At 39.3% G+C, this 27,425-nt stretch overlaps 4 protein-coding genes across 6 annotated transcripts in view; 1 reads left to right on the forward strand and 3 right to left on the reverse strand.

Moving 5' to 3' along the window:
* apolpp (apolipophorin) overlaps positions 1-13,429 on the reverse strand; it is a 20,229-nt gene extending 6,800 nt beyond the window's left edge. The window contains exons 1-15 of one of the 2 annotated variants that reach the window (XM_066292953.1): positions 13,313-13,429; positions 8,803-8,832; positions 8,544-8,740; positions 8,221-8,486; positions 7,909-8,166; positions 7,640-7,848; positions 7,399-7,589; positions 7,072-7,346; positions 6,861-7,015; positions 5,620-6,338; positions 4,672-5,493; positions 3,601-3,910; positions 2,432-3,544; positions 583-1,650; positions 13-525 (exon numbers count right to left, since the gene is read on the reverse strand). In XM_066292953.1, the coding sequence (XP_066149050.1) occupies positions 13-525; positions 583-1,650; positions 2,432-3,544; positions 3,601-3,910; positions 4,672-5,493; positions 5,620-6,338; positions 6,861-7,015; positions 7,072-7,346; positions 7,399-7,589; positions 7,640-7,848; positions 7,909-8,166; positions 8,221-8,486; positions 8,544-8,740; positions 8,803-8,832; positions 13,313-13,394 (6,208 nt within the window). In that variant the 5' untranslated portion in view covers positions 13,395-13,429. Of the gene's footprint in view, positions 1-12; positions 526-582; positions 1,654-2,431; positions 3,545-3,600; positions 3,911-4,671; positions 5,494-5,619; positions 6,339-6,860; positions 7,016-7,071; positions 7,347-7,398; positions 7,590-7,639; positions 7,849-7,908; positions 8,167-8,220; positions 8,487-8,543; positions 8,741-8,802; positions 8,833-13,312 lie in introns of both variants that reach the window. The other variant, XM_066292952.1, reaches the window with a different exon arrangement.
* Positions 13,430-18,488: 5,059 nt separating this feature from the next.
* Positions 18,489-20,629, reverse strand: HDAC3 (histone deacetylase 3). The gene is made up of 6 exons (XM_066292988.1): positions 20,100-20,629; positions 19,709-19,897; positions 19,437-19,649; positions 19,191-19,380; positions 18,853-19,137; positions 18,489-18,798 (listed from the first exon to the last, which is right to left on the reverse strand). The coding sequence occupies exons 1-6, from the start codon at positions 20,302-20,304 to the stop codon at positions 18,585-18,587; spliced, it is 1,296 nt and encodes a 431-aa protein (XP_066149085.1). The 5' UTR covers positions 20,305-20,629; the 3' UTR covers positions 18,489-18,584.
* Positions 20,630-20,888: 259 nt separating this feature from the next.
* On the forward strand, positions 20,889-21,868 carry RpL32 (Ribosomal protein L32). Its single transcript, XM_066293011.1, has 4 exons — positions 20,889-21,027; positions 21,153-21,254; positions 21,378-21,530; positions 21,663-21,868. The coding sequence occupies exons 2-4, from the start codon at positions 21,162-21,164 to the stop codon at positions 21,819-21,821; spliced, it is 405 nt and encodes a 134-aa protein (XP_066149108.1). The 5' UTR covers positions 20,889-21,027; positions 21,153-21,161; the 3' UTR covers positions 21,822-21,868.
* Positions 21,825-27,013, reverse strand: LOC136345009 (neutral amino acid transporter 9-like). 2 transcript variants are annotated; one of them, XM_066292974.1, is made up of 13 exons: positions 26,248-27,013; positions 26,077-26,191; positions 25,681-25,809; positions 25,306-25,423; positions 24,896-25,020; positions 24,146-24,303; positions 23,291-23,458; positions 22,994-23,236; positions 22,745-22,941; positions 22,578-22,682; positions 22,273-22,529; positions 22,023-22,217; positions 21,825-21,960 (listed from the first exon to the last, which is right to left on the reverse strand). In XM_066292974.1, exons 1-12 carry the CDS (start codon positions 26,252-26,254, stop codon positions 22,046-22,048), a joined length of 1,794 nt encoding a protein of 597 aa, XP_066149071.1. In that variant the 5' UTR covers positions 26,255-27,013; the 3' UTR covers positions 21,825-21,960; positions 22,023-22,045. The 2 variants fall into 2 exon arrangements, with proteins under 2 accessions (XP_066149071.1, XP_066149070.1); XM_066292973.1 differs by having other exon boundaries at positions 21,825-22,217; positions 26,248-27,011.
* Between the last annotated feature and the right edge of the window lie 412 nt (positions 27,014-27,425).

Raw genomic sequence — 27,425 nt, forward strand, 5'->3', positions numbered from 1 at the left:
AGCTCTACTCACCATTTGCATCGACTTTGTTCTCGATCTCCACGTAAGCGCACTCCTTCTTCTGTTCGCAGTACGATCCCTGCACCTTAAAGTGCTTGTTGGTAACCTTGAACTCCGTATCCAGAGCTCTTTCTCCCAAGGTGGCATCAAAGGAAATCCTTACTCCCTCTTCCTGGTCTTTGGCCTGCTCCAACTTGTCGAAAATGTACTTAAAGTGCCCAGTCCTGGATTCCTCCTTCACTTTCAGACTTCCGCTTCCATCCACAATGTATTTGCCGTTCTCGTCTTTGGCTGCATAAGACCATGTGCCAGAAATGTAATTCTTTCCAGCAGCCTTGATGGAGATGATGATTTTCTGAGCATTGCTTTCTCCACTGCTGTGAGCATCCAAAGTGATCTTGTTGAAGTTGAGGGTGGGAGAGTGGAGTTGCCCTTTTACGATGATCTTTTGAAGGTTTTCCACGTTGATGTCGATCGAACCGTCCAGGAGGAAGGCCTTTTCCTCATTTACAATTTTCACCTCAGCTGAAAATTTGATCGTTAAAGACGTTGTCATACACACAACAATTATGTTTAACTTACCACCGAAATGTTTATCGCTAATCCTGTTGCCCTTAGCATAGAATTGCCTCAATTTCCCGTCCGATCCGGTTAATTTGATGTTAATCACCGGGCTCAAATCGCTCAATTCCACCTCATTTTCAATCTTCCAGTTCTTACTGTCCACGGCTAAGTCCACGGTCGAAGCGATTTGCTTGTAGTCCTTAGTCGCCCTGGTGTTCACCTCAAATTTACTGGTTTTGTACCCTTCGAAGGGCGTTTGCAGACCTGCGATTATCTTGTATTGGTGGTTAGGCGAGCGCTCTAATGAAAAATCTCCTTTTAGGGTCTGCCCTTTTCCATAGGTGACTGTTGCAGTCCCTGAGACTCCACGTTGTTGTTCTTTTACATTGTAACTTGCTTCCACTGCAATTGGATCGACTTGGTTGATTGCGAAATTGCCCTTTACTGCGCCGGTCACAAGGCCAATATGTACATTTCCGCCAGATTTTAAGTCTAGTATGCTACCTTTGGAGTTGGTTGCTTGCGCATTGACTTGCCCTTGAATTTGGAAGGGCAGATCAGATTTCACATTAACTAAGGTGCCGCTCAAATCAACGCTCAATGTCTTGAGGCTCTCTGCAACTGTCGCCAGTTGGACCATCAAACTTCCCCGCTTAGTCTCCGAATTCAAGTCGTGGCTTCCTTTCACGTTCAAAGTATTCGCGGATCCATGGCTGACGCGCACCTCATACTGAGTCGTCAATCCTTTTTTGCATTTGCTCATTATGTGAAGTTCCAAGGGTTTGTTCAGAACACTTCCGTGATGTTTGTTTGTCCAGCTCAACTGATGCTCTTCCCCTCGTTTGTCAGTCTTCAGGGAGAAGTCTGAAATAATATTCTTGCCGTTTCCATCTTCAGCAGATAAGTTCAGCTCGGCATCAATGATTCCCTCTTTGATGTTGGTGTCCTTTAATGAAGATTTGAAAGTCAGTTTGTAGCCTGGAGCATTCTTGTTCTTCCTGTATTCTAAGCTGCCGTGAGATTGATCTGTGATTAGGTCGTTTTGGAGTTGTCTTTCGTTGTTGATTCTGGAGATGAAGTACCTGTCTTCTGGAAGAATTGAGGTCATTAAATTCTAATAGTGAGGAAGACCGGCGACATTTCAAAATTATTCATTTTTATATTTTTTGAAAACCATTAAGACGTGTAAAATGCATTAATTGTCGGTGAAATGATGCCTTTATGAAGTCATTGGTACAAACGGTGTCGTTGATCCAACCGTCGGTTCACATCCAGCTTATGGCTCAAAAATCAAGAATGGACGTCCGGTTTGAAGGACGCGCCTTTCTTGTAATTTTCCTGAAAATTTGGGTGAACTAACACTTTGAATGAACGTAATCGACCTCCGCTTGGTACAAATAAAGTTCTTAAAACGTTTGATGTATGAAGAAAAAATTAAGGATCGGTGTCCCGTTTGAAGGACACTTTCGTTTTGTAATTGTCCTGAAAAAGCGAGGGAACCAATGCTTAGTGAACAGAATCGATTCTAAAATTTCCAATGTGTAGTTAAAAAACAAAGAATAGCAGCGAAGGACACTTTTGTCTTGTTATTTTATAGAAAAATGGTGTAAGTAGGTGTGTAGGACGATTAGAATCGAATCTATATATATATATATATTTATAGATATATATATATATTTAATAGACATGAGGTACTCAGTAGTCCCAACATATGGTTAAAATACGAAGCTCTGATGTCCATACTGAGGGACACTTCCCTGTTATTATTTACCTGGAAAACGCAATTGAAGAATGAAGTGACTAATCCCTTGTCGCTGGGCATGTAATGAAAAAAACCGAATTCAATGCAATAGCAAGAACCACTCACCTGGCAGAGTGATTTCCAGTTCTCCATCAATTTTATGAGAGCTCTGTCCTCCAATTCGAGTCCCCTTAACATTAACCTCCAAAGGATACCCGGCGATGTTCAATTTGTTCCTCGAATCCAAGCTTGTCTCAGATACTTTGTTCTGAGTGCTCAGAAGGATCTTCAAATTCTTATCTTTGTGGTACGAGGGATAAAGATTGACAGTTACATCGAACACTTGAACGGGCTGAATGGTGAATGTAGTGTCAGCCTTGATTTGTCTTTTTCCTCCTTGGATATCGATGAGAACGTCGCCATTGCCCACTCCATCATTGGCGTGGAGCTGCCCGCTGACCGTCAAATAGCCCTTGATGTTGATTTTCACACTTCCATTAGCACTTCCCTTGCGGTTAGCCTTGAAAAAACTGTCCAGAAAAGGCTCACTTCCAGAAGTGATTTTAGCATGAGTGTCTACTTCCTCTTGGTTGATCCTTAGGGCCACACTGACCTTGATGGGGGCTGCCTGCGAGGGTACGTGCACCGTCAATTCGGCCCCCACGTCCACGTTTTGGGGCTTGATGTTGTGGGTCACCTTACCCTCAAGTTCAAACTTCTTTCCGTTTAACTCTAGGCTGTGATGAATTTTACTTTCCTCATTAGGCAAGACTTCTCTCTTGGATTTGATCTCCAATTTATTGTCCAGCCCCCAAAGGTCAAACTCCACTTCAAAATCGCCCATAGCCTTCTCGTTGATTTTAGCTTCGAGCTCCGAACCCAACTTCAGTTCTCCATACTGGAGATTGACGTCGTAATCCAGAGTTTTGGGAGTGTGCTCCAATTCGAATTTTCCGTTTACCCCTAGAAGAGGGTAGGTAAGACTGTTCTTGGTTTCAAAACGGAAATCTGTCGGGTCTTTGAATTTGTTCACAAAGCTGGTGGTGAAGGTCAAAATGGCTGTTTTGGAGTTTAGGTCGGCTCCATGGATTAGCTGGAGTGTGGCATCGTAGTGCGATGGCTGCATCTTCAGTTCTCCTTTCAGATTAAAGTTTGCATTCTTGTTGATGCTATTCTGGACTTTAACGTTGAACTTAATAGATTTCATTAGGTTCAACGCCGTTACAAGCTGCAAGCGTCCTGTGAAATTCGTTGAGGTCAGGTTCCTTCATGGAATTTCCTCAAAATAATCTTACCTTGAAGCCCAAGACTTTGTACCCCATTGGAGAGGGTTACGTCGCCGAAATAAACCCCTTCAGCGTCTCTGCCCAAGTTTCCATTGATGATGCCCTGGTTTTGAGCGTCGGCAACCTTTAAGTTTTGGAAGCTGTATTTGATGCTTTGTCTGCTTTGCTCCACGACCACTTGACCATCAATCGCAATGGGGAGGGGTTGTTGCCCTTGAGGAGTTTTGTATTCCAGGATCGGCTTGTAAGCTGCCTTTTCAGGAGTGCCCGAGACCAAGATCCCAGCTTTGCCGTAGTACTCGTTTTGATCGAGGCTCAGCTTTGAATTGAAAAACCAAGAATATAGAAAACTTCACAGTTGATTTGGAAAGTGGTGAGACTGCGGGATAAATTAGAAATTAAGAGCCTGTACAACTGCTCTGGTTTGATTATGGTGTTTTTGAAGGTTCCAAATTTCGAGAAACATTTTTAGCTCAAGCCCGGCTCCTCAGTGGCATGCCAGAAATTCGACGATTTCCAAATTTGAAATTTCCGAAAACGAAACTTCATTCTTGCCCGTCCTTTTCAGAGACGCCCCTGATTTCCGACACTTAATTCAACTTGGACATTTTAAGGCAAAACTCGTGTATCAAGAATTGAACAAAATTTTGAATTCCTCAATGCTCTACTTGGAGCTCATGAATTCTTCTCTCGCCATTTTGAAGAATTTAGCAATTTTTGGCTTACAATTTAGGTTTCCAGTGGTGTACCGAAAAGTGCTCAAACCGAGGAATGTTTTTCAGAAAATGTTCTACAAATTCTGGAACATATTTGAGGTCCAACTTGCTTTCCAGCAGTGTCAGTGGGCATCTCAATAAACCTCAAGTAATTCTCAAGAAAATTTCAGTGCAGTAATTCAGGCTTTTCTCAACTTTCGAAGCCGGTTAAAAACTATATTTTTCGAAAATTTTGGGAAATTCACGAGTTTTAAAATTTCATTCATAATTCAGCGCAAAATATCGCCGTTTTGCGTTTCAATGACAGTTAAATCTTAAATATAATAAAAAATATATAGAAAACTCAACTAAATAACCAACTTACCTTGACCACCAGCGATTTTTCCACGTTAGTGGACACAATCCTGGCTTCAGCCAAAGCAGTTTTTTCCGGAGCATTAAACGTAGCCTTAATGTATCTCTCTGGAGCAGACTCTGCTTGCAAATCCAGAACAACTTTCTTCTGTTGGTTGTTTCCTATAGCCTCGAATACGAAATCTACATGAGATTGCTTATACGAGTTCCTAAAACTGTACTCCAAAATATCATCATTCTCAATGGTAACTGCAATTTTAGAGTCTCCAGCCAACGGGAATGGAAGAAGCGGGATTTGATTTCCTTCTAAATTCGGCCCGTTAACTTCAGCGCAGAAAGTTAATCCAATGAATGGACTCAGTTGATCCAGACAGATGGAGAAGTCTTTGACTTGAGTGAATTTGAGTGGAGACTCCTCCTCGCGCACTCCCTGATCTCTGGTGACGAAGACGAGTTCGTGAGTGGCGGAAACGAGTTTTTGTTCTTTAACTGGAAGGCCCACTCTCAGGTCGAAACCAGAAGTTTTATCCCAGATGACCTTCAAGTCAGTTCCAGTGGAGGAGTACAAGTTGGAAATGATTTTTAGGCCGTTTTCGACCACCAAAGCGTCCAAACTGAGACGTCCGATCACTTCGATATTCACACTGGGGATGATTTTAGCTCGGAATTCTCCCTTATCGGGGTTGTTAATGATCTCGCGCAAGTCAATGTTACCCTCAGCTTTGATTTGAATGTTGGCCGAACCTTCTACTGCCAAGCGGAGAGGGAAGCCGAGTGAAGTGGGGTAGTCGAGTTCGGCGTTGAGAAAGTTCATGTTGCGACGGTATGTTTCCTGAAATCAAGGATGCTCAAGTGAGTTTATGTGGCTTAGGATAACAACCGACAGGTGTCGCTGGCATACGTACAATATCACTTTATGACGGTTTTAGTGTTATATGGTGTAAAATCAAAATCTCACCTCGAATCGTTGCAGCTTATCCAATCCCTTGCTAAATTTGGCAATGATATCATCAATAATGGCTTCGGGCGTCAACCGGGACTCCTGGTTCACGTTTAAGAACAATACCTCCGATCCAAAAGCTTTTAAGCTGATATCCAAATCCAAATCTTTGTTCAACTCGTTGGTCTTAATTTGTACTTGCTTGGCAATATGGTCGATCTCAGCCTTGGAAACGTCCCTTCTGCTTCTCTGCAATGTCGTTTCTAACTTCCGCTGAATATATTCCGCTATTTTTGAACAAGTTAATTTTCCCTCTTTAACAATATCGAGCAGAACTGCTGGCCTTAACGCTCCCTTCGGTCCAAAGTAGTGTTCGATCAATCGGTCCAGATTCTCCTGCCTGGTCTCAATTTCCAAGAAGTTCAAATTGTGTCCGAAAACTTCGGCGGTCAAGTTCAGACTGGTCGATCTGGGTAACCAGGAATTTTGGGAATAAATCACGTTGGCTTCGGTGGAGGCGGCCAACCCCAGGGAGTCTACGGAGTAAGAGAATTCTCCACTGAAGGAGTATTTCCGGGGGTCGATGGGGAAGCTTTTTTTGATGCTGAAGCCGAGGAATTGTTTAGCGAGAGCTTTGTCTGGGTTGGCGGAAGCGTGGAGGGCTCGGATGTGTGAAGAAATGAAGCCACCTACTTGGATGCTGGATTCTTTGGTGAGGAGGGTCTTCACTGCACTCCCTGTGGAGGACGAATTTCACTTAAACTCACGTGATGAATTTTCAACTTATTTCGATAATCCATTTGTATGCGGTGAAAATTGCCTAACTTTGTCTCTTTAAACCGTTATTAGCAACCACTGTTCGTGTCGACTATGAGTTCATTCTAAGGACAAACGCTACACAGCAACTAACCATCCTTTTCTACTGCACTCTCTTATATGCCAACAGAAGCTACAACTTATATGCTAATTGCATCCAAAACTCACTTTACTACAAAGAGAAGTAGGATCAGTGCCGCAGTATCAGCGCTGATACAATAGACAAAGACGGCTATATGATGCGGGGTAGGTGCCACTGAACAGATCTTGATGGCATTGGCACAGTGGTGAGAAATATAATTTTAATAGTCAAATAATTTTTTTTTGTTATACAGACCCCAACGGATTTTTGCAAATTCCGGGAACTACGAGGATTTTGATGAATGAGGATATGATAATTATCAACCAACAATACGAGCTGAACTTTCCGACTTGGTACATACCAATCTTGGCATTTGGACATTGAGCCAGAACCAAATAGGCCTTTATTCTCACTTCTGAGTCTTGCTGGAAATCTTGCAAGATCAGGAGAGCGCTGTTCCTCAATTTCTCTTTACACGAGTCGGCCAAATACGCTTCCAGAGCCGCAACTCGAATTCTAAAGAAGATGAAATAGAATATTTCGAATTAATCCACATTTAGAATGTCACTGACCTATTGGCGAGATTCTTGTTCTGAGCCAGAGCTGTCACTTTGGCGATAACAGCGTCATTCAACTGCTTGATATTAGCCAAAGCTTTTAGGGCAAAAACTGCGTCATTTTCCTGCTCCCTAGTGGTGAGTTTGGGGCTGATTTTGCTCAGGAGTTTGGCGGTAAGAGCTTTCAGTTCGGCGTTGTTCTCGCAACTGTGCTGTTGGCAGAAGCGCCCTGCGAGGTTCCCAATGCCTAGGTAGGCTTCGCGTGGCAGTTGAGCAATGTTCAGTAAATGCTATTAAACAACAAGTTATTCAATCGAATATTAGCTTTGAAAAGCGAATTACCGTGGCTGCCTTTAAGGATCCTTCAGTGGCATGCCTGACCACGTTCAAGCTGAGAAGTACGAGTTTCGAGTCGATTTCGTCCAGTTGTTTCTTGTCCAAAAGCTCTAAAAGGGCTTCGACGGCCTCTCCGCTACCAGCTCTTAGAAGGGCGTCCAAGTAGATGCGCTTAGCTGAGTCTTTATCTCCAACACCTAGACGAAATAGATTGGAGGGTATTCCCAAGAAATCGTTCATCACTCACCAACTCCTCCTTTGACCTGATTGTACGCAGTCAACAGATTATTCTTGCTGCTAACTCTAACGACCCTCAACAAATTAAGAAACTCCTTTGCAGTGTTTTCTGAAACGACTACGTCGATGGTTTTGGCCACCTCTTTGACAGTATTAAGAATGACCGTTGTGCTCGTGGTTGGAGACATCATCGGATGGGGGTTTTCGAAGATGATGGACCTAAAGTATTCCATAAATTTGTGAACCATCAGTTGTTGAAAGTTTTAGGGCTTTCCTTACCTTGGTTTTGACACTGGTGCCTGAGGAGACTCCTTGGAGGTTCCACTGAGATGCAACTTGCTGACAATCTGGGCTTTGGCTCCATTTTTGCCGACAGAGAACGGTACATAGAGGTAATCTTCAGTCACAGAGGCTTGGTCTAAAATTCCGTTTTTGACCTTCAAAGCGGCACTGTAGTCCCCGGTCAATATGGGGCTAGATTTGATTTCGCTGTTCAGATTGAGAGCGGTTGAGAGGAAGTCTTGCCGGTTGTGTTCTCTGAGAGGAAAATTTCGATTACATATGGAGATTATTTTCTTAAAGATAACTCACCGATAAGAGCAACGATTGAGGCTCCTGGTTTTCCTGATAACAACGACATTTCCTTCTTTATGCGATGTTAGATCAGTGGGACATCTTCCAAAAACGTCAGTTTCGTAGTTGGATTTCAACGAGGCCTGGAAAATCGAGGCTATTGCTCTTTTCACGTTAATGGAGTTCTGGTTGTCTCCATCGACAACGCAAATGCTGTCCTCGAGCAGCCCATCATGGATGTTGATTCTTATGGGTTTTTCGATGTCAGGAATTGCACCAAATTTCTGCACGAAAAACTGATTTGTTGTAGATTTGCCCACTGATTGACAAGAATTAGGTACCTTTCCATTTGATCCGGATATCTGCACATTCTGCAGCCGAAGCAATTGGTTACAGTCTGGTAGTTGGGTCAATAATACATTGGCCTTTAATTCGGTGCCAGTGGTCTGTCCTTCTGCAGACGACAGAGAGATGTCGATTTTGCCCTCGTACGTGTATTTGTATGTGGTTCCTACTGCGTATTTGAAAGTTTGGGCCTCTGTAAAGTCAAATTTAAGGAATGAATTGCAGTTTTTGATCGGTTTTGAGGTGCAAACTTACGTCCGCCTTTGCATCCTGTCCGGCAGGTTTCTACAAAGAAAAAAATATATGTAATGGGATTGATTTAATAAGAAAACTGAAAGGGACGAGTATCTCTTTAGGTTACTGAGAAATCTCCCCCTGCCGCTCTCTGTTACCCATTCAAGTTTGAAAATTTACGGGCAATAATTGGGAAAATGTTCATCCTGACATTCATTGGTGCAGGTGGTCTATTTGAGAATATTACTATTACCTGTTGAAGATCCCTTCTCCTACTGCAAGGGTTTGACTCGTCCCATCAAACGCACCCCCTCCCCGCCACTGTTCGCCACCCGTTCCAGTTACAAATTCCGCCAATTATGCGCGATATTTGAGAAAAATATTCACGTTGAAATTCATTGGCGTACATTATTTATTTGAATTATTGTAATTTGTTGGCGATCCCATCTCTGTTACCGTTCCGAAATTCATTAATCTAGGTAGATGGGAGTGCAGGAATTTCCATACAAGTACTTCGGGACCGCGTGGGCATTGTGCGGACTCCGAGTTCTCAAAAGTTGCCCTTACGAGACTTCTGTTGAATCTCGAACCCGCTCGCATTCATTCGATAATCGAGACAAGGAACGTGCCGGATTCCAACACTCACATCCGTTTCCTAATCCATTCTGAGAGTTATTCAGAATGATTCTCGTTCATCGTTAATTGTTTCAGATCTTAAAGTGTCTATTTGTATATGGCAAGAAAGCATGTAGTTTAACATATCTTTTACACACTTGCACCGCTTTACCCTATTAAGTTCTGCTGGGAAATGCCTATTATTTCAATTATTTTAAGTGGATAATGGCGTTTTACTTTATGGGATCGTTTATTGTCGTATCATTGCCTGACAAGGAACAAAGCGCTTATTTTCTATGGGATACCGATCTTTTTGTTTAGCTCAGGGTTAAAATAATGAACCAGATGATGGAAAAGGTGAGGTCCTGGTCCTCAAACTCCACTAGACGAAAAGGTTAGTTTCGTCACTTTGACAAAGTGGAATTTAAGCAAGTTCACGACCTTGCCACAGCAAAATATTATCAAGTGATAGCATTCCAAAATTAACCCAGTAATTTTGTAATAAAGACTATCTCTTTCACTGACTATCTATAATTGCAATGTTCTGACCTTTAGCCGATTAGAGGACGTTAATTCGCAAAAATTAAACGGTTATTTGTCTGAAAGCTTTGACTAATATTGGGTCTTATCGCACGCTCAAGAAGACCTTGATGAAAGATTACCAGGAAGGTGAAAAGAAATTGCTAATTACACGTATAATTAGCGAGATGCGAGATGAATTAAATTCGCCCAAGAAAGCGACGTTTTTTCACGTGTATGCGCGATCCAGAACACTCCTAAGAACCTTTTCAAAGAAAGCCCTTCGGCAATTTGTCTTCAAATTTTGATAGTTCCAAAAGTTTCACATTTGAAGTTCTTCTTGTTGTTAACCGAAGCCATGTGGGGTAATTAACAAAAAGCTTCGTTTCAAAAAAGGGCAAAGAATAATCCCTAATTTTGTCCGTTTAAACTATTATTTGCTACCACTATTTGGCCGACCTAAAATTCAAATTTGTTGTTAACTCGTTTGTACCATACAATCATCCTTTTTGGTTACGCACGTTTACGGGAAGACAGAAGACATAACGTAGGTGTCTTTGAGCCCGGGACCTACTTTGTACATCGAGGGAAAGGCATCACGTCATGGCTCTCATTTACCATCTTCTACTTCTACTATCTCGTACGACCAACAAGGACGGCTGCACAGTACGGGATGGGTAGCGGTGGACAATATTTGGTGGCATTGGCACAGTGGTGGCAAATGAGAATTTTAATAATAAAAACAGAAATTTTTCTTCACAGCGTGCCGTAATGTGTCTATGTCGCGATCTCGTTTACCTCGCATTAATAGATTGAAGAAAAGTTACATTTTTTTAACGTACTACAGACGATAATAAACCAGAAAACATTAATCACTGTCTTATACAGATGTTTCTTTTCCCACATTTAACTAGACAACAATTATCTAATGGTTTTTCTAAGATAACCATTTGTCTTAAACAAACATAAAATTATTTAATAAAGGAAAATTTCTGATTGCAACAAAATGAACAACTTTTTGATAAGACCATTCAGTTACAAACAATATCGTGAATAAACAAGACCTTGGCCTCAACTACGCTAAGAGTCATGTAGGGCTTAAGTGACCAGAAACTTATTAAAAAATTTTCATTATTCATAACAAGTCATCATTGACATTACTGACATGTTAATAGCTCGATAATAAAAATGTGACTCTCATTATTCTGTAAGAAAAGTTCAAAAAGATAACAATTTCGAGTTGAGGTTTGTTAATAATAATCCGTAATCTCTTCTTTTATCGCTTTTAATGTAAAAGTAATTGCAGCGATTGTATTTTTTCTTGTATTGGGGGTCGTAACCCCGTGTTTACTCCTGCTAGGCCATATCTGAGGGGTGATAAGCTGTTTGTTGCTTGGAAATGCTCGTAAAAAATTCGGTAAGCATAAAAAATGTATGTAGAATCTCTGAGGATATTTTTAGCGTCTTTTTTCAATTAGGAGAAAGACGAAATCGTGGAATGGGACCTTGTTAAAGGGGAAACACTAACAAAAAACATATTTTATCAATGAACTGCAACAAGCATTAACGCGCCACAGATCTCATTGCTTAAACGAAAACATCAGTAAGTATAACCAAATTTGGAGATTGTCGGCAACCTCGCAATCACGGTTTGGTAGCGGTCGTAATTAGTTTGTCTCACTCGCTCTCAAACATCCACCGAGTAGGCAACCTATGTTGTTATGACAGATGAACGTCGCCTTGTTGCCATTTAGAGATGATATAGATACATCGGATGGTTATACATTCAGGGGTTCGCCTAATTCGAACGAATAGAGACCCCTACAGCAACTTTGCTACTGTGGCAATTTCCATGGAGATAGCGAAATTGGTAGAAGAGAGTTAGTAGGAGTTTGGCATGACCGTGATACTGAGAACTTTGGATAATATACCGAACGGGTCTAATTTGTCAATATCCCACCCCCCAACCCTCAGTTAATTTTTTAAGAAATAATGTTTTTTTTTTATTCGAAAGCAACTTTAACTACTACGAAAAATGCTATATTTTGACGTTTGTTATTTTTTTTTAAGTGTTGTTTACGTCACCGGTGGCGCAAAATGGCCGATTTTTTAAAATTGAACTGCTGGCTCAAGGGACGCCCCTAATTGAGGCCTTCTAAGAGGCCTTCAAAGCTACAATCGACGGTCTATAGCGATTCAAAATCTATCGATCTGTTTTTGAGAAAAGCAAGTATACATTTGGTAAAAAATGCAGTACAAATTCAGTTAAATACTACCTAAATAATAAAAATTAGTTTGCTGATGGGGAATTGGGCTGCTTTGGATTTTGCGCTTATAAGAAGTTTTTGTTATTTTTATTTATTTATTTTTTTAACCAAAGACTGTGAGCGCAAAATCAAAAACAAACCATTTTCCTATCAAAAAAAACATTATTTTTATTGTTTCCGTGTTATTTAACTGAGTTTGTTTTGCATTTTTTTACCAAATTTATATCTATTTTTCTCAAAAACTGATCGATAGAATTTGAAACGCGATTCGCCGTTCAAGGCGTTTTTGAAATACCTTCTCACTTCGTCCATGTCCCAATTTTAAAAAAATGGGCTATTTTTGCCACCAGTCGACTAAGCGACAATTTAAAAAATAAACAAACGTTAAAATGCAGTATTTTTTGTCCTATTTTTTGCTGCTTTTGATTTTCTTAAATAGTAATTTGTTAAGAAGTTAAGAGGCGAGGGACGATTTAGAGCCACACGGTATGTTCAAACGCATTGTGATACGTGTTACACTCAGGATTACAGTACAAGGAAGCAGTTTCGACTACAAAATGATGCAGGTCAGAGGATTCTCAGAGACGAAAAATTGAAGAATAAGAAATGCGCGATCCCATTGGACGTGAGCGAACTTTAACTCCAGAAGAGCCCATTCATATAAATTCGAATAAAACGATGTTCGGTAATGGCGTAAACGCCTCCTGCAGAGATTTTAAGTTCCGATTTTCCAGAAAATGGATGAGCAATTTAATAACGATCAATAATTTCTCTGTGTGCTTTATGCCGTTTTTCCTCGTCTTCACTAAAATAGCCCGAGCGCCATTTGGGACTTCGCTGGATTAAGAAAAAGTGGCGACTTTTACTGCCTGTCAGCGACATTTAGCGGAGATCCTTGTGCACTTCGGACGATCAGCAATCAGCGACGACTAGCAACAAGTCACTCATTAAGAATGAATGGAAGGAGCGTTCGAAATATTTTTTTGGAAAAAATGGGCTCTAATGTGACCCTACGAATATCACTATTTTTCTCTTTGTTGTACGCAAAATGACACAAAAAGAAACTAGGCCGTTTCTTCACAAACCCGAATCGGTAATAATTATTTCGCTTAAAGTGAACTATTACTTACCATCAGTTTGTACACTTCCTATCACTAACAACACCAGGCACACTATGCCCAGAGGCACCCGTCTCTGACCATTGCCGTCCATCCTCGCTGTGGTCGGCACTACAACTAGTGATAATTAACCTCTCGTTTGATTTTATAGTGGCCGGCGTTAAGTTCGAAATTAGTCGAGATAAAAACATAAACGGCGTCGAATCTTTGTCTCTTTTAAAAGGATGACTCTTGTTGTTCAAACAAGACAAGATAGTACTTTCTGAAGGATTTACGACCAAATTGCTGGGCCCTTTGGAGGCCGTTCTTGCACCCAGAACCGTGAGTGCGAAGCGCAGGATATAGACCATCATTGTTCTCCAGCTTCTAAAGACTTCACGATTTCCTCAAGATCGTGTTTGCTCCTCATTTTAATGTAACTTCGGTAGTATAAGTATTTACACTTATGCCGGTGTTCAGTGTAGGTTTTTCTTCTCTTAATGAAGAGTTGTATAGCAGTAATTCCGTAGGGAGTTCCAGGGGGAGATGAATTATACGGTAGTCACATTAGCATTGCCCACTTTCCAATTATTGGGACAGGCCCTATAATTGCTCTATGATGTGTTTCCCGTGAATCACACCATTTTTTTGTCTATTTGCACCAGCGGTTGTTCATTTACACGGCCTAAGAGTTGCCAAATGTCGAAAATTTGCGTAACTGGCTCACTCGGACAACAACTTTTCCATTTGGTATTGAAAAAATCTTCAATTCCAGCCACACCAATGTTTTTCGGCCGTTGATCAGGTCTCGTCAAGCAGTTTCCAGAAACATATGGTTATTAAGTATTTGCACCAGTGGTACTTCATATGCAAGGCGCACCTAAAGGGTCTTCCATTACAGCCATATCGATGTTCTTCAGCCGTTGAATAGACCTCGTCAAGCGGTTTTCAGTGATAGGTATATGATTATTAGATATTTGCGCCGCTGGTTCTTCACATGCAGGCTGTTCCTGACGAGGCTTTCCATTCAGGCCGTGCCGACGTTCTTCGGCAGTTGACTAGACCCTGTCAAGCAATTTTCGGAGGTATATGGTTAGTAAGCATTTGCGCCAGCGGCTTTTCATAGACAATGCCCTGCACGTATCATCCCCGATCTCCCGTAATCAATTCGGCCTTGATCTTCGTAACGTTCATTTCACCATGCTTGCTATGTAATTCTAAACTATGTAATAATGATAGAACAAGTCTTGCGTCCAATGCACGATAATAAATTTATTTAATGCATAAATGGTTTTCAACTGTTTGTTTACGTCTTAGTTTCCACGGCGTTGGTTTATTTTTGCGGCCCGTCGCCCACGGCAACGGCAAAATTTACGGGAGTGTGAAGAAAGAATTATGCCCTTCGCGGAATTAAGGTGCTCTGCTTCGCATCAGGCGTAAATCTTCTTATTTCGGCTCTCGGCACCTACATAACTGTTATGACTTATAATTAACGCATTGCAAATCGGTATTTGTGGGAATGTGAACCCCCTTGCCACCCGAGTATGCCAACGTAACCAATATTCACCTCTAGTCTCGCTTATAATCAAGGGCCGATTTACTGATACCCTGGTAACTTTGTCAAGAGGTTGGTTCCCGAGGACATCTTTACCAATGAATTACTCAATACTTGAGGGCTCGTTTTACCCACTTGCATCTGTGAAACTCCAGGTACCACAAGTTGCATTCTGTGTTTGTCCACTCCCCAGGGCTTCCATAGAAATTAGTCTATTTTTTCCAAAGGCAACGCCCAATGTCGAGTAATTGCGTAAACGATCAAATTAAATCAAATTTGTTTTGAAAAAATCTGCACATGAGCATAATAGAGCGATAAGCAACGAAAAAGTCTATGATTATTATCACGCTAGGACTATATTGCAATTATAAATAAAGATAAAATTATGTTATTTCAATTCTGTCGATAGCATGTATCTTCTACTTTACGTACTATTTAAATATTACTTAGTACATCTTAGCTCTGGCTCAGGAAAATCTAGGACATTTTTTTAGGTGTTTGTTACTGCTGTCGGCCCTGCATACCTCCCTTGAGAATTTGAAATCTTAAAAATGCAATTGCAATAGCCTTCATTTCCAGGGACAAAATCGCCCAAATTGATAGAAATACGAGTCCATATCTCAGGAACTAAAAGCGGTAGAACGACCCTCCCCCGCCACAAGCTGATGGAGCTCATCGAGGCGGTTTATCTGATTCGTATTGTTAATTGAATCGCTATTCGGATCCCAAAGAGATCGGCGCTTAAAATTTGAAAAGCTAAATTAGCGATAAAATTGGCCACTTCTCGCCCCGTTTGGAAATATTCCGCAAAAAGGGGGAAGTTGTGTAGTTATTTTTTCCCAGCAACAGCTCTGCTGGAAGATGAATGTTTGAGTTGAAACATGGCAATTGCAACAGAGATCGCTTATAACACGTTTTAAAACGTCGAAGCTACACGATTTATGTAATCCAAAATCCACAAGCAATGACAGCTGGAAAAAATTAGTTGATGACGGCCCTGAAGAGCCGAAACGTTGGATTTGGAAAATAGCACGCCGAGGCTTGCCCAAGAGTGCCCTGAGGTAATAAGCTCCTTCAAAAATAAAACCAGGAAAAATCACTAGGAAAAAGGAAATTTCCAGTATTTTTCAGATATTTCTAGGAGCGTTCGAAATTTTGAAATTTTTAGAAATAATTACTAATACTAAATTAGAAATTACATTTATGCGCAACTTTTCTGCCATTTAAACTATATGGTCTTTCTCCGTTCCCATGATCACTATGGCGGGCTTCAAATTTGGGACACTATGTAATAGAGAATACCCCTTGTTACTTTACTTTCTTTAAATGATTGATGGTTCGGCCTTTGAACCTGCAATTATGGGTTCAAACGTGTGCTAGCCCGTATAAAAAAAAATCGCTGCTTTTTCCATTTTAATCTTTGATCTACACCACTGTGCCGAGGTCGCCAATATCGTTTTCTGTATTATACGAGCTCAGACGAAAATATGAGATGTGACATTGATCCTGCTACTCCAAATAGTAAGTAGTCTCCGGGTATGATTAACACGTACGTCATATCCTCTGTCTTCATTTAAGAAAGTGTATCAAAAAAGGATAGTTACATGCTGCGAAGCAGTTAACAGTAACTTTGACTCAGAGGTCGAATTGGGCAGTGGTGGTAAATGGTTGTTTTTAACGACAAAATTCGATAGATGATAGACCTGGGTGCCTAGGTCGTCAGGGCCCAAAAGACACTACTTCTCCAGGTCCGAAAGTGGGATTTCGAGTAACCTTCCTTTAAGAATATGTGCCGGAAGAGGAGCCGCATAGGCCACGCAGTAATTCACGTTAGCTTTCAGTCAATCCGAAAAGTAACCGGACAAAATTCCGACGTAAATTAATTTTGTTATATACCTTTATAAGTTTTCGAATGGATTTTTGTAAAATTGCGGTTTTTTGACCACTTGTTCCATCAAATAAAAAAAAATTAGGTACAAAAGAAGGAAAGCTTCATAGAGAAAATGCCCTGAAGTATTGAAATTTCGGTATCAATGACGAGGGAGCTTAGCTCACAAAAGCATATGGAGTAAAATAGACAACAAAGTGACGAGTGATCTATCCTATATTTAAACACAAAATTCGAAACGTCGTTTGTTTAGTCTTAGATGCGATCCAGGAACATCATTGCATCAACTGTCCACAAGAAGTTTAGGCTATTAAGTAATAACATAATTTACAATTTTCCGTTCCCTGCAAATTGCTTGCGATCAACATTTTTTTTATCAATTTTTAAATCTGTTTAAGAATAACAAACTTATTATCAGCGAGGCAAAGTTCGACTTGAGAAAGCAAATAATTGATAAAAATGTAAGATTCCCATATAGAATATTAACTTTAGATAGTTCAATCATTGTATATTCATTTTAAGGGTAAACATGCATTGTCCTTTTGGGGGTAAACATTAGATCTTAGTCATAATTAGTTAATAATGAACTGACTAATAGACGCTCTTCATCCTCAATATCTCATAAGGTGCTAATGTCTAATCAGACATTAAATTCTCGCTAATTAGGCGAATGCCATTTCACTTTCTTTACTCTTAACGTATGATACTAAACCACATTTGATTTTGGTAAGTACCGAATTGCTGAGACTTCATTAATGTCAATCCTATGAATACAGAAATCGCTAGAGGTTTTTCAGATCGAAACTCATTCATGCAGGAGGAATTTACCGAATCTTCACAGATTATCACAACTTGATAGAAAAACTCATTTCAAAATTGAATGTAGCTTGTTGGCCCAAATCGATACATGGTATGAAAAACGCACAAGAGCTTTTTTCTCATCCAGATTGCATTGGTGTAAAAGTATCTAGAATTTTTGATGCAAGAGTATCATTTACATAGATGGTCGTAAATATACATTTTTCTCCAGGAGTGTAGATAAACATGTAATTTTGTGTATTACCTCCTAGGTAATAAATTTGTTAAAAGGCTTTATCAATACATGTCATAGGTCACCTTATAATCGGCTTTCGATATCGTGTTGTATTACTTTTAGTCTAAACAAGTTCAGTGTTTTTTTAAGTAATTTCTTTCTAATAATTCACTCTTGCTTTTAAAATTGACCAAAATACTATAAGATCAACCCTACGTAGTCATCTAATTCAACTAGATATTAAAAGTACAGATATTTGAAAGTCTTCGGAATTACAATCCAAGTAGAAGAGACCAAGTAACATTTAGTGAGGCAAAAACCTGCAAGATTTGCGATGCCCTTACGGAGCTAAATACGCTTCACTGACTTTCTACTGTAGTAATGAAACCAAGGGTCTTTTATGAATAAGGATTAGCGGGTTAGAATCAAAAGATTTCTTGCTTAACTCGGACACATCTAAAGCGTCATGACTTCTAAGGAGAAGTCGGCAATGCTGCGAAACGTAATGGGAATCTTTACAACTCATTGCCGGCTCATACCGTTTCTTGAATTTTTGCCAACGATTCAATAGAATGAAAAATTCTCCTTCATAAAAAGCACACGCCGTGTTGCGGAAAAGAAAGGGGCTTACATGGAGCAAAAAGCAGTAGAGTGACGACCGAAGAGCCTAATTGTGGGGGTAAGATCTGCCGCATTGCTTCTACTATTATTAAGAGAAATAATACCCCTAAAATATGTCTATAAATTCTCTTAATACATTTTACGAACTTAAAGTTTAATCTTCTTTATAATATCACTAAAAAAATAAATCGAAACTACACTACATCACTTAAGCCTTAACATCCTCCTTGTCATTATCCTTATCTCCGTCATAGAACTCATTTTTTGGCTCCACCATTTTGTCCTCTAAATCCTGATTTATCCTCATATCTGGATCGTCTTCTTCTTTAATCTGCATTTCTTCTGAAATGGCCGGGCCAGGCACATCGTGCATTTGCACACTTGGCGAGTTCTGACACATTTTAAGGTTATCGTAGACAAATCTAATGAAACTAATTTTTAGTTAAGTTTGTAACAAAGATTAGGGAAAAACTTGCTTGGTGATTGTCTCTAAGTACTGTTTGCTATTCATATTTTCCCGCCTTGTAACAACCTCAGGGTGCAGAGTAAAATCTGGCGCAAAAAACTCCAAATACTCCGTGTATGGTAGCTCATTAGAGATTGGTTCATCAACCAAAAGGGAAGTTTCATATGTCCAACATCTAGCCACATTTCGCAACGTATAACCACCTCCTCCAACCACCAAAGTGGGCACATTGAGACTCTTTACAAATTTCACACACTCTCCATGGCCTTTTGTGCTTAAAGAGAAACATCCTAGCCTGCAAAACTCCTAATATAAAAAGCAACATATCAGTCATACCAACCAACGTACCTATCACCTGCTAAAGAATCAGCTCCACATTGTAGGACTATAGCTGAAGGCTTGTAAAATTCCATTACATTCGATATTACAGGCTTAAATACTTGCCAATAGCTGGCATCATCTATTCCTTCCCGCAAGGGGACATTCACAGAGTAATATCTTCCACTTTCAGCACCTACTTCATACATATCACCAGTTCCTATGAAAAATAAATTTTAAAATCCTCCATTGATGGATATACTCTACAAAGCTCACCAGGAAAGAAGTAATTGCCATACTTATGAAAGCTTACAGTCATCACTCTATCAGTAAGATAAAAAGCCTCCTGTACACCATCACCATGGTGCACATCTATGTCAATATACAGAACTCTAGGGTGATATTTTAGTAACTCTAAGATTCCTATTACAATATCATTTACATAACAGAAACCGGAGGCTTCAAATTTTTTTGCATGGTGAAGACCTCCTGAAAGATTTTATTGACTTTATTTTTGTTGGGTTTTTATTGAATGGTTACAAACGGACCTGACCAATTGATGGCAATATCACAATCATTATTATTGAGCTTCATGGCGCCCTCCAAGGAAGCCCCCGTATATTTTGAACAAAAGTCAAAAAGGCCATAAAAGACAGGGCAGTCATCACCAACATTATAATGACTAAGGCTTTTTGTAAATGAAGATATATTTTGAGGAGTGACTCTCTGAAGAAAATCTGAAAAATATAAACAAACACTGCTTGAAGTAAGGTCTGATTAAAAAACTCAACTTGGCAAAAACACATATAAAATCTAGTAATGGTTCACAGTCTCACAGAATGTATCGTTAAGTGGATGTATAAACCAGGCTTTAGTTAATGGACACCTTTAGATATTTAATTCATTTGTATACTGTTAATGATACTATGGCACTCTTACCGATGTATTCATCAGAATGGAATCTACACATATCATGGGCACTAGCAACATAAGGTCTATAAATCTGCATTTTCTTATGTAAACCATAATTCAATATCAAGCTATGAATGACTGATAGTCGATGAGGTTTCATGGGGTGTCCAGTGCCATAATGGAAGTTCCCCACATCAGGGTTGAAGAAATAAGATACACGCTGCTTAGACATGACTACATGGACAAATCTGAGATGTTATATTCCACTATCTGTTTGCAAATCCACACAAAAAGTAAAAACAAAAAAGCGACTACTAAACGTTGGGTGAGTTGGAATCTTTCGTCCATGCTTTTAGGTCTGGCAACACTTGCGGGGTAGTGATGGGGTAACAAATATTAATTTGGCCATTTTGTAATAACTTATTTTTGTAAAATAAATACTTTTTTAGCGAAACTATTAATAAAAAAATATAATATTGTTATTATTTTCAAGTACAATTTTCACTGATATTGTTGTGAAAGTGGTACGTCAATGTGACATTTACAATACAAAGCATAAGCGGCATTTGAAGGAATCACGGAGTTTTTTTGAATAAGACGTAATAATCACAATGAGGCAACGTTGTAAACGGTCTAATCAAAATGTTAAGTTTAAAATCTATCTGTTCCGAAGTTTACAACTGTCGAAAATGTAACACAAAAGATAATATGAAAAATTCAAAATGATTATGTAAATTTTTCTTCAAAAGTATTAATAAAAATTTACTTACTCCTAATTATGTAGGTATACTCTTGTGATGTCACTTGATCCAAATATGTATAGTGACCTATTTTATCATCTGCCAAACTTCAAAGTTGACGTGTTCATTACATCAAAAATCTCCATTTCTTTTTTAAGGGGTTATGAGAGGATAGTCTCAAAACATTTTAAAATCCGATAAATTCCTTATAATCGGTAAGTTTTTCAATGAAAATATATATTATTTGGAAATTACTTATCGCCATGATCATCTTAAATTCATTATTGTGTGAAATTTCCTGTTCAAATTGTTCTGATGATTTAACGTACACCTTGTTTAGGACTGAAAAATGGCAATCAGACCAGTGTACCGACCCAAAATCGTTAAAAAAAGGACTAAGAAGTTCATCAGACATCAGTCCGATCGATACTCCAAGCTAAAGGTACGAGAAACCCTCAGTATTCCCAAATGTTTAACTCCTCACAGACGTACTCCATAACCTCATTTCTCTGTTTACCTCTCTCTGGACTCCACAAATATTCATTTTGTAAGTGTTCCTTTTTAGCGAAACTGGCGTAAACCCAAGGGTATTGACAACAGAGTTAGGAGACGCTTCAAGGGACAATATTTAATGCCCAACATCGGTTATGGGTCAGCCGCCAAGACTCGTCATATGTTGCCCACTGGGTTTAGAAAGGTTTTAGTACACAACCTTAAGGTAAGCTGAAAAATATGTAATATGTGCTCTCATTGAACAACTTTATATGGTTTATTTTTTAATTAGACGCTTTTTGTTGGCTAAAGTAGCTGCAAATTGCCAGTTAGTATAGGCTTGTTTTTTTCATTGTAGGAACTTGAAGTTCTAATGATGCAAAACCGCAAATATTGCGCTGAAATTGCACATGGAGTGTCAGCCAAAAAGAGGAAAGTTATTGTAGAAAGAGCTCAACAGCTAAGCATCAGAGTCACCAATGGGCATGCTAGATTAAGGAGTCAAGAAAATGAGTAAAAGTTCAGCTTTTGTTTTTATTTAATAAACATATAAAAAAGAACAAATATGAGTTTTATATATGCGAGAGTTAATTGCTTCCTACTACTTTTCTGCTAAAAAATAGTTACATAAAATACTTCTAAACAGGCATATCAACCTAAAAACATTCATTGTTAAATAAATGATTGTCATTGCTTCAATAAATTAAAATCTGAATACTTTATTATCACTCATATCATGATTTAATCATCAATGAAGAACTGAGAAAGCAGGTTAAGAGCACCAGCCACGATGATAAATAAATGCCATAGAGCTTTCTTTGCAGTCAGCTCTTTTTCTTTTCGTAAACTTGCCAATTTCAGGAGGTTTGGTAACATGAAAATGTAAACTAAACCACTTAACGCACCGGTATACCTATTATAAATATCAAATTAATAAAACGTATTGTACTAAACTTTTCTTCTCTTACCTTATTAAAGTTCCAATTTTGGGCAAAAAGCAAGCAAAAAGTACACAGATAAATAGTAAGCAACCATTTAAAACCATCACTCTACCATAGGTAAAGTCTCCAAATCTATAATTTTTGAAGATTTGATTGATGTTCCCCAAAATATCCTTTCGCAGCATGAACGATATGAGGGGAAATACTGTGAATAGCTGAAACAGCAACAGCACTCTGGCTATGATGGTTAGAGTGTCGTTTTTGCTAAAGTTATTCAGGATGTTCTGCAAAAAATATATCACTAAAGCACTTAGGTCATATAAGAAACTTACGTCTTCAATACAGGATTTAGCCAAAGGAAAACTGATGTAGAAAACTATCCCAATAAAAAGATAGGTGAAGGTAATTAAACCGAAAGCTATAGTGAGGTCTCTTCCCTAAAATCCAAACATAATATTGCAGATTACCCCCCTGATTTGATTACTATCATTAGCATTACATTATGTTCTTGTCTCTGATTGTTCTTCATAATGGCAATAATAATATTGTGAATGAAGTAACTTAATGATAACATTCCACTTAAGGCAGTGAAACTGGACTTAAGTCGCCACTCTCCTAGCCAATCTGTCATGTTCACACCCCAGCCAAAGGATTTCACAGACACAAAAATTAATAAATATAAAACACTTATTGTACCTAAAGAGAAAAAAATTAAATTGAGTTGAATGGGTTTTTCATTTCCACCCACCTAAACTGTTAAACTTGGTGAAGAAAGTCGGAGATTTAAAATTTAACACACAAAACATTATCACAGACAAAATAATAGGGACGGTACTGTATAAGTCCCAAACCCTTTCGATCATTGATTCGTGCCCCATTTTGGTGGTTTCACTAATGACATCTTGCATTACAGTCGAGTTTGTCCGTGCTTCATTGGGACATAACACTGTTGCATTTAGTGATAAATGATCAATGGGAAGAGTAAAGAGTCCTATATAAAACAGTAACTAACGCAAAGGTAACAATAGGTCTAGTAAAGACTTACCATAAACAAAGTAGACAAAGTTGTATAGGAAATTTGACATGAGAATCATATAGACAATATCAGCTCCGAGGAGTACTATCACTGAGAATATTTTAGCTAGGACTGCGGCCCATCGGCCTAGGAGATCTTGACAAAGATGGCTTACTTCTATGTCCAGACCGGGTATACCTATAGACATCATTTGGTTAAGGAATAATGGGAAAAATGGCTCTAAAACTGTATTTATGACATAGTGAGTTAAAAAAAAATTGAAATCCGATAAAACAATCTAAAGGTAGTTGAAAAGAGCATGAAATTCTTTAATCAATGAGATGACGTTAAAAAAAACGAAAAGCTGGACTGTGTGCTTGTCCAGTCGTTCTAGTACACCCCTTCAAAATTCTCAAGCCGTGGACAAATTTAGTTAGGAGCGCGTTACGGTAGATGGCACTGAATTTGGAAATATTTCCCCGTTCGCTGTTAAATAGTACAATTTAAAGCAAATAGATGTCGCTACGAAGACGGTAAGTTTGAAATGGTTGAAAAATGTTAAGTCGCCATTGTCAAGAAAGTTTTTTTATTGATATCAATAATTGAAAATTGCGTCAAAGGAGCATAAGAGTTTAGAATCAGCCGATTGAGATACGACGGCAATAATAATGCAGCCTCTACGCTAACGTTTAGTTTAAATAGCAAAAACATTGCCTAAGAAGTCGCAGTATTCGTCTTTTGCCCCAACCCACCGATTCCAGCACATATAAGTATATTCGCCCCCTTTAATTTACTAATTTCTTGTTTATTCGCGTCTTGCGGGCAGAAATGATATAGTCAATATCCAGACTTATAAGCAGTTGTATAGCATCATAAATATCTCACCATGCTTCTCATTTATGGTAAGTAACAAATGGCACGTATAAAGGCAAAGGGCTGCTACCAGGATGTTTACGGCTATCCCTGGAAAGAGTCCAGCCATTTGGATACCCCAGGACATGGCTAGTAGTGAAGAACCCATGGTGGTATTCCATATTGCAAATCTGTAACGATTCCGATATGTGTTATGCCGCTTTATAATAATGGCGATTTGTCAAGGAAAACTGTTTTCTGGTAATTTAAGTTTAAGAAGTGTTTCATCAGACAGAATGTTCCATGAAGACACTTAATTAGCTCACTCTTTGTATCTAATTATTGACGAATTGCTTGCTTTTTCCCGTGCGTGCATACTCTAATTATGTGATTTTTAGTTGAGTAAGTTGTTATCTTACTCAAGTTTAGGTCAAAAGCGTTTGGTCTTGGAGCTAACTGGGGCGGCCACTATTAAGAACAACGCGCAAAAAGTCGCAAATAATATTGGTGTAATTACGGAGGTTGGAACTCATAGAGGTTACACATTTTCGAGAGGAAAAATTCGTAGATCACCTTTTTCCTGGATGCAATCAGGGCCGGCCTTAGCAACTCTGGTGCTTCGGACGAAATTTTATTACCGCCCCCTTACCCCCAAGAAAAACCGTCCACCAGGAAAGTCCGCCGCCCTTCCTGGTCTGCTACTCTGAGCCATCATTCAACTTCGCCTCCCCCTAAGGCCGGTACTGGATGCAATTATCGCTGGTTATTGTTTAATATACTTACATGGTCACCAAAGAGCTATGAGTGTGTTTTTCTGGTTCTTTGTAATCCATGTAACCTCTGTACCTCCCGTTGCTTGAAGATACCGGAGATTCCATAATCTTATTGGGGTTTGATTGTATGCTCATCTACGCAAAAATATAGAATTGAAGTGTTGAGATATAGAAAAAGTGGGTGAACTTCCTGCTCATTATGTGACTGCGAAATGCAAAATTTATTTACATTTTCGATATTTTCATAGCTGGAGATATAAAAACCAACTGCGGGACAATGGGATGGTACCAGGACGATTAAATAAATTCTTATGATGGCTAAAGTGATCGCTAATGAAATTCAATACAATGCTGCATTTGACGCCGAATTCATTGAGTTTAGTAGACAAACCTGCATGAACTGAGGCACACAAAACTCACCGGGTCATGCTTACTAAATCCAGTCAACTCCGGATAACAGTCCTCCTCAAAAACCAACTTCTCGGCGTTGTAGAGGTCCAGCACTGTTGACCCAAAATTCGACCCAAAAGCTAGTTGGCTGAAATAGCAAAATGACCCTGATTCAATTACTCAAAAGAGAAATTTAATCGAATAAACGTGAATAAAAATTCAGTTTAGAACCAAATCATTGTTGCTCAATACCTTTGTCGCCTTTCTTTGTATTACTCGTATTCCTAACAGAATTTATACAGCTAACAATATTATTTTTATGTTGTTTAATTGACGCAGCAGTAATATCAACAAACTATAAATTATAATTTATAGTTTATAATTTATAATTTTTAAACAACTTACCACTCAAATTTTCTTCTGCTGGGCGGTGCTAACGCAATTTTGTTAGCGGTAATGGGCACTTTCAGGGTTAGACTGCAGCTGACGTCCTCATCAGACTCAGTAGAAATTCTCGAAGGGTCGAAAACGGTCCTGAAACCACACCTCAATCAGAAATATCTGCAAATGGTGACCGAGAGAGATTTGAGCCAACTTTAAATGCAATGTTAAGAAAAATAATAATTAGCACGACAATTGAATCAATTAATTCATTGGAGTTACATGATTGACGCTCTTAATTGGACCATCTGGAGCCATCGGGTGACGAGAGCAAGCATTACGTTACAGACATGCTGACGCCAACGTTTTATAAACAATAATTTTTTTTGTAGCAATACGCCTGGAGGTGCCGTTACATACCCGAAATTAGAGGACGATGAAGAGCTGCAGCTGGAACTTAACAACGGTTGCGACTCATCTGAGTCTGAGTCTCTGTTCCTCCCAGAGAGGACTTTCTTGTAGTTGCGGATCGGGTCTGCAAAGCAATTTCATCCAGAGCCTTACGCACGTTTTCGTCGTAATTCCACCTACCTTTCATTCTTCACCTGTGCACCTCGCTGGAGAGCCTTTATGTACTTGCAGCAATATTGACGTGTTGAACTACTTCAAAATCATTACTTAACAGACCACCAGTCATTATCACGAAGTCAACGAAAAACGCACGATTTTCCCCAGAATTTCTTTGAGGTTGGTGCTCTGGTGAAACCCGAATGACTACTAAAGTTGCCTCCAGCGAGGATTTTTGGACCGCTGATAACCGCACGATTGATAAGGGAAATCGCCTTCTTGGGTCTCGAAGATTCCGATAAACCGTTTCGTGTTTGTTTGTTGATGATTCAAATGGGTCGTGGTGAAGAGGGTTAAATTCGTCGGGTTCCTGATAGGACGGCGGAAGAACCTTCAATTTTGTTGTTTCTGGTGTGATAATCAAATTCGATTGAAGAGTCGAGCGCATCCACTCGGACACGGATAAATCTGGAACCGAGCTGGTGGCAATTAAGGATCCGGTCGTTAGCGGTGGCATTCTGGAATTTCCTTATTCCGGCGGCAAGGTGGTACCTTCGTCGAATCGCCCAATGGAGGCACCGATCGTTATCGAAGTACTTCATTCTTCCTAAAAGTTACAAAAACAAAGGAGACTATATGCGAAAGGTCAGCGATGTAAATGTTTTTTGTTTGCTTCCATGTGATGAAAACTTACTTAAACTTGCATCAGATGATGTCGTCACTCGTAAGTTTTCTATTTTTCTTTTAAACAGGATAAATTGGATTTTTATAAGTCGTAAATAAGTTGTTTCAAAATAGCTTTGTGTGTTTATTTGCGGAGAAGTCGTTCAAACCCCATTACGACCTTATTGCGTGGACGTACTGCGTTTGCTGATAAAGATTCTTCCGAGCGTTGATTCGAATGCTTCGTAGCTTCGATTTCTCTCCATCCTTCTGATTTTTTTGCAATTCGAACGTTCGCTGCGTCCTTTGAACCAAAAATCGAAGTTTAGTCGAGCAGGTCCGTCTGAATATTTATGTCCACTAATAACTTGTGTCTTAAAACAGCTTTCCGTAATGGCACCTGCAGCATCCATTACAGCGTTAAATAGGTACCTGTGGTGCTGTTATATGCTGATGAACGATGTTCTGCTTTTGTTGGCTAGATGGCAACTTCATTCCTGCTGAATTGCGATTTTTGTCGCAGAAATGAATAATTTATC

This window comes from Euwallacea fornicatus, chromosome 18 (genome assembly GCF_040115645.1).
Source record: "Euwallacea fornicatus isolate EFF26 chromosome 18, ASM4011564v1, whole genome shotgun sequence".
In the NCBI taxonomy this organism is placed as follows: Eukaryota; Metazoa; Arthropoda; class Insecta; order Coleoptera; family Curculionidae; genus Euwallacea; species Euwallacea fornicatus.

What these genes read in the sequence shown, in the direction of transcription:
- HDAC3 (XM_066292988.1), bottom strand. Translation starts at nt 20,304, where the DNA reads ATGTCTAAGCAGCGTGTATCTTATTTCTTCAACCCTGATGTGGGGAAC. An exon ending in CCATTCTGATGAATACATCG is followed by an intron (nt 19,898 to 20,099) that starts GTAAGAGTGCCA and finishes TATATTTTTCAG; the next exon opens with ATTTTCTTCAGAGAGTCACT. An exon ending in TATTGCCATCAATTGGTCAG is followed by an intron (nt 19,650 to 19,708) that starts GTCCGTTTGTAA and finishes AAAATCTTTCAG; the next exon opens with GAGGTCTTCACCATGCAAAA.
- RpL32 (XM_066293011.1), top strand. Translation starts at nt 21,162, where the DNA reads ATGGCAATCAGACCAGTGTACCGACCCAAAATCGTTAAAAAAAGGACT. An exon ending in ATCGATACTCCAAGCTAAAG is followed by an intron (nt 21,255 to 21,377) that starts GTACGAGAAACC and finishes GTTCCTTTTTAG; the next exon opens with CGAAACTGGCGTAAACCCAA. An exon ending in TTTTAGTACACAACCTTAAG is followed by an intron (nt 21,531 to 21,662) that starts GTAAGCTGAAAA and finishes TTTTCATTGTAG; the next exon opens with GAACTTGAAGTTCTAATGAT.
- LOC136345009 (XM_066292974.1), bottom strand. An exon ending in AGCAGAAGAAAATTTGAGTG is followed by an intron (nt 25,424 to 25,680) that starts GTAAGTTGTTTA and finishes TTGCTATTTCAG; the next exon opens with CCAACTAGCTTTTGGGTCGA. An exon ending in GATTTAGTAAGCATGACCCG is followed by an intron (nt 25,021 to 25,305) that starts GTGAGTTTTGTG and finishes ATTTTTGCGTAG; the next exon opens with ATGAGCATACAATCAAACCC.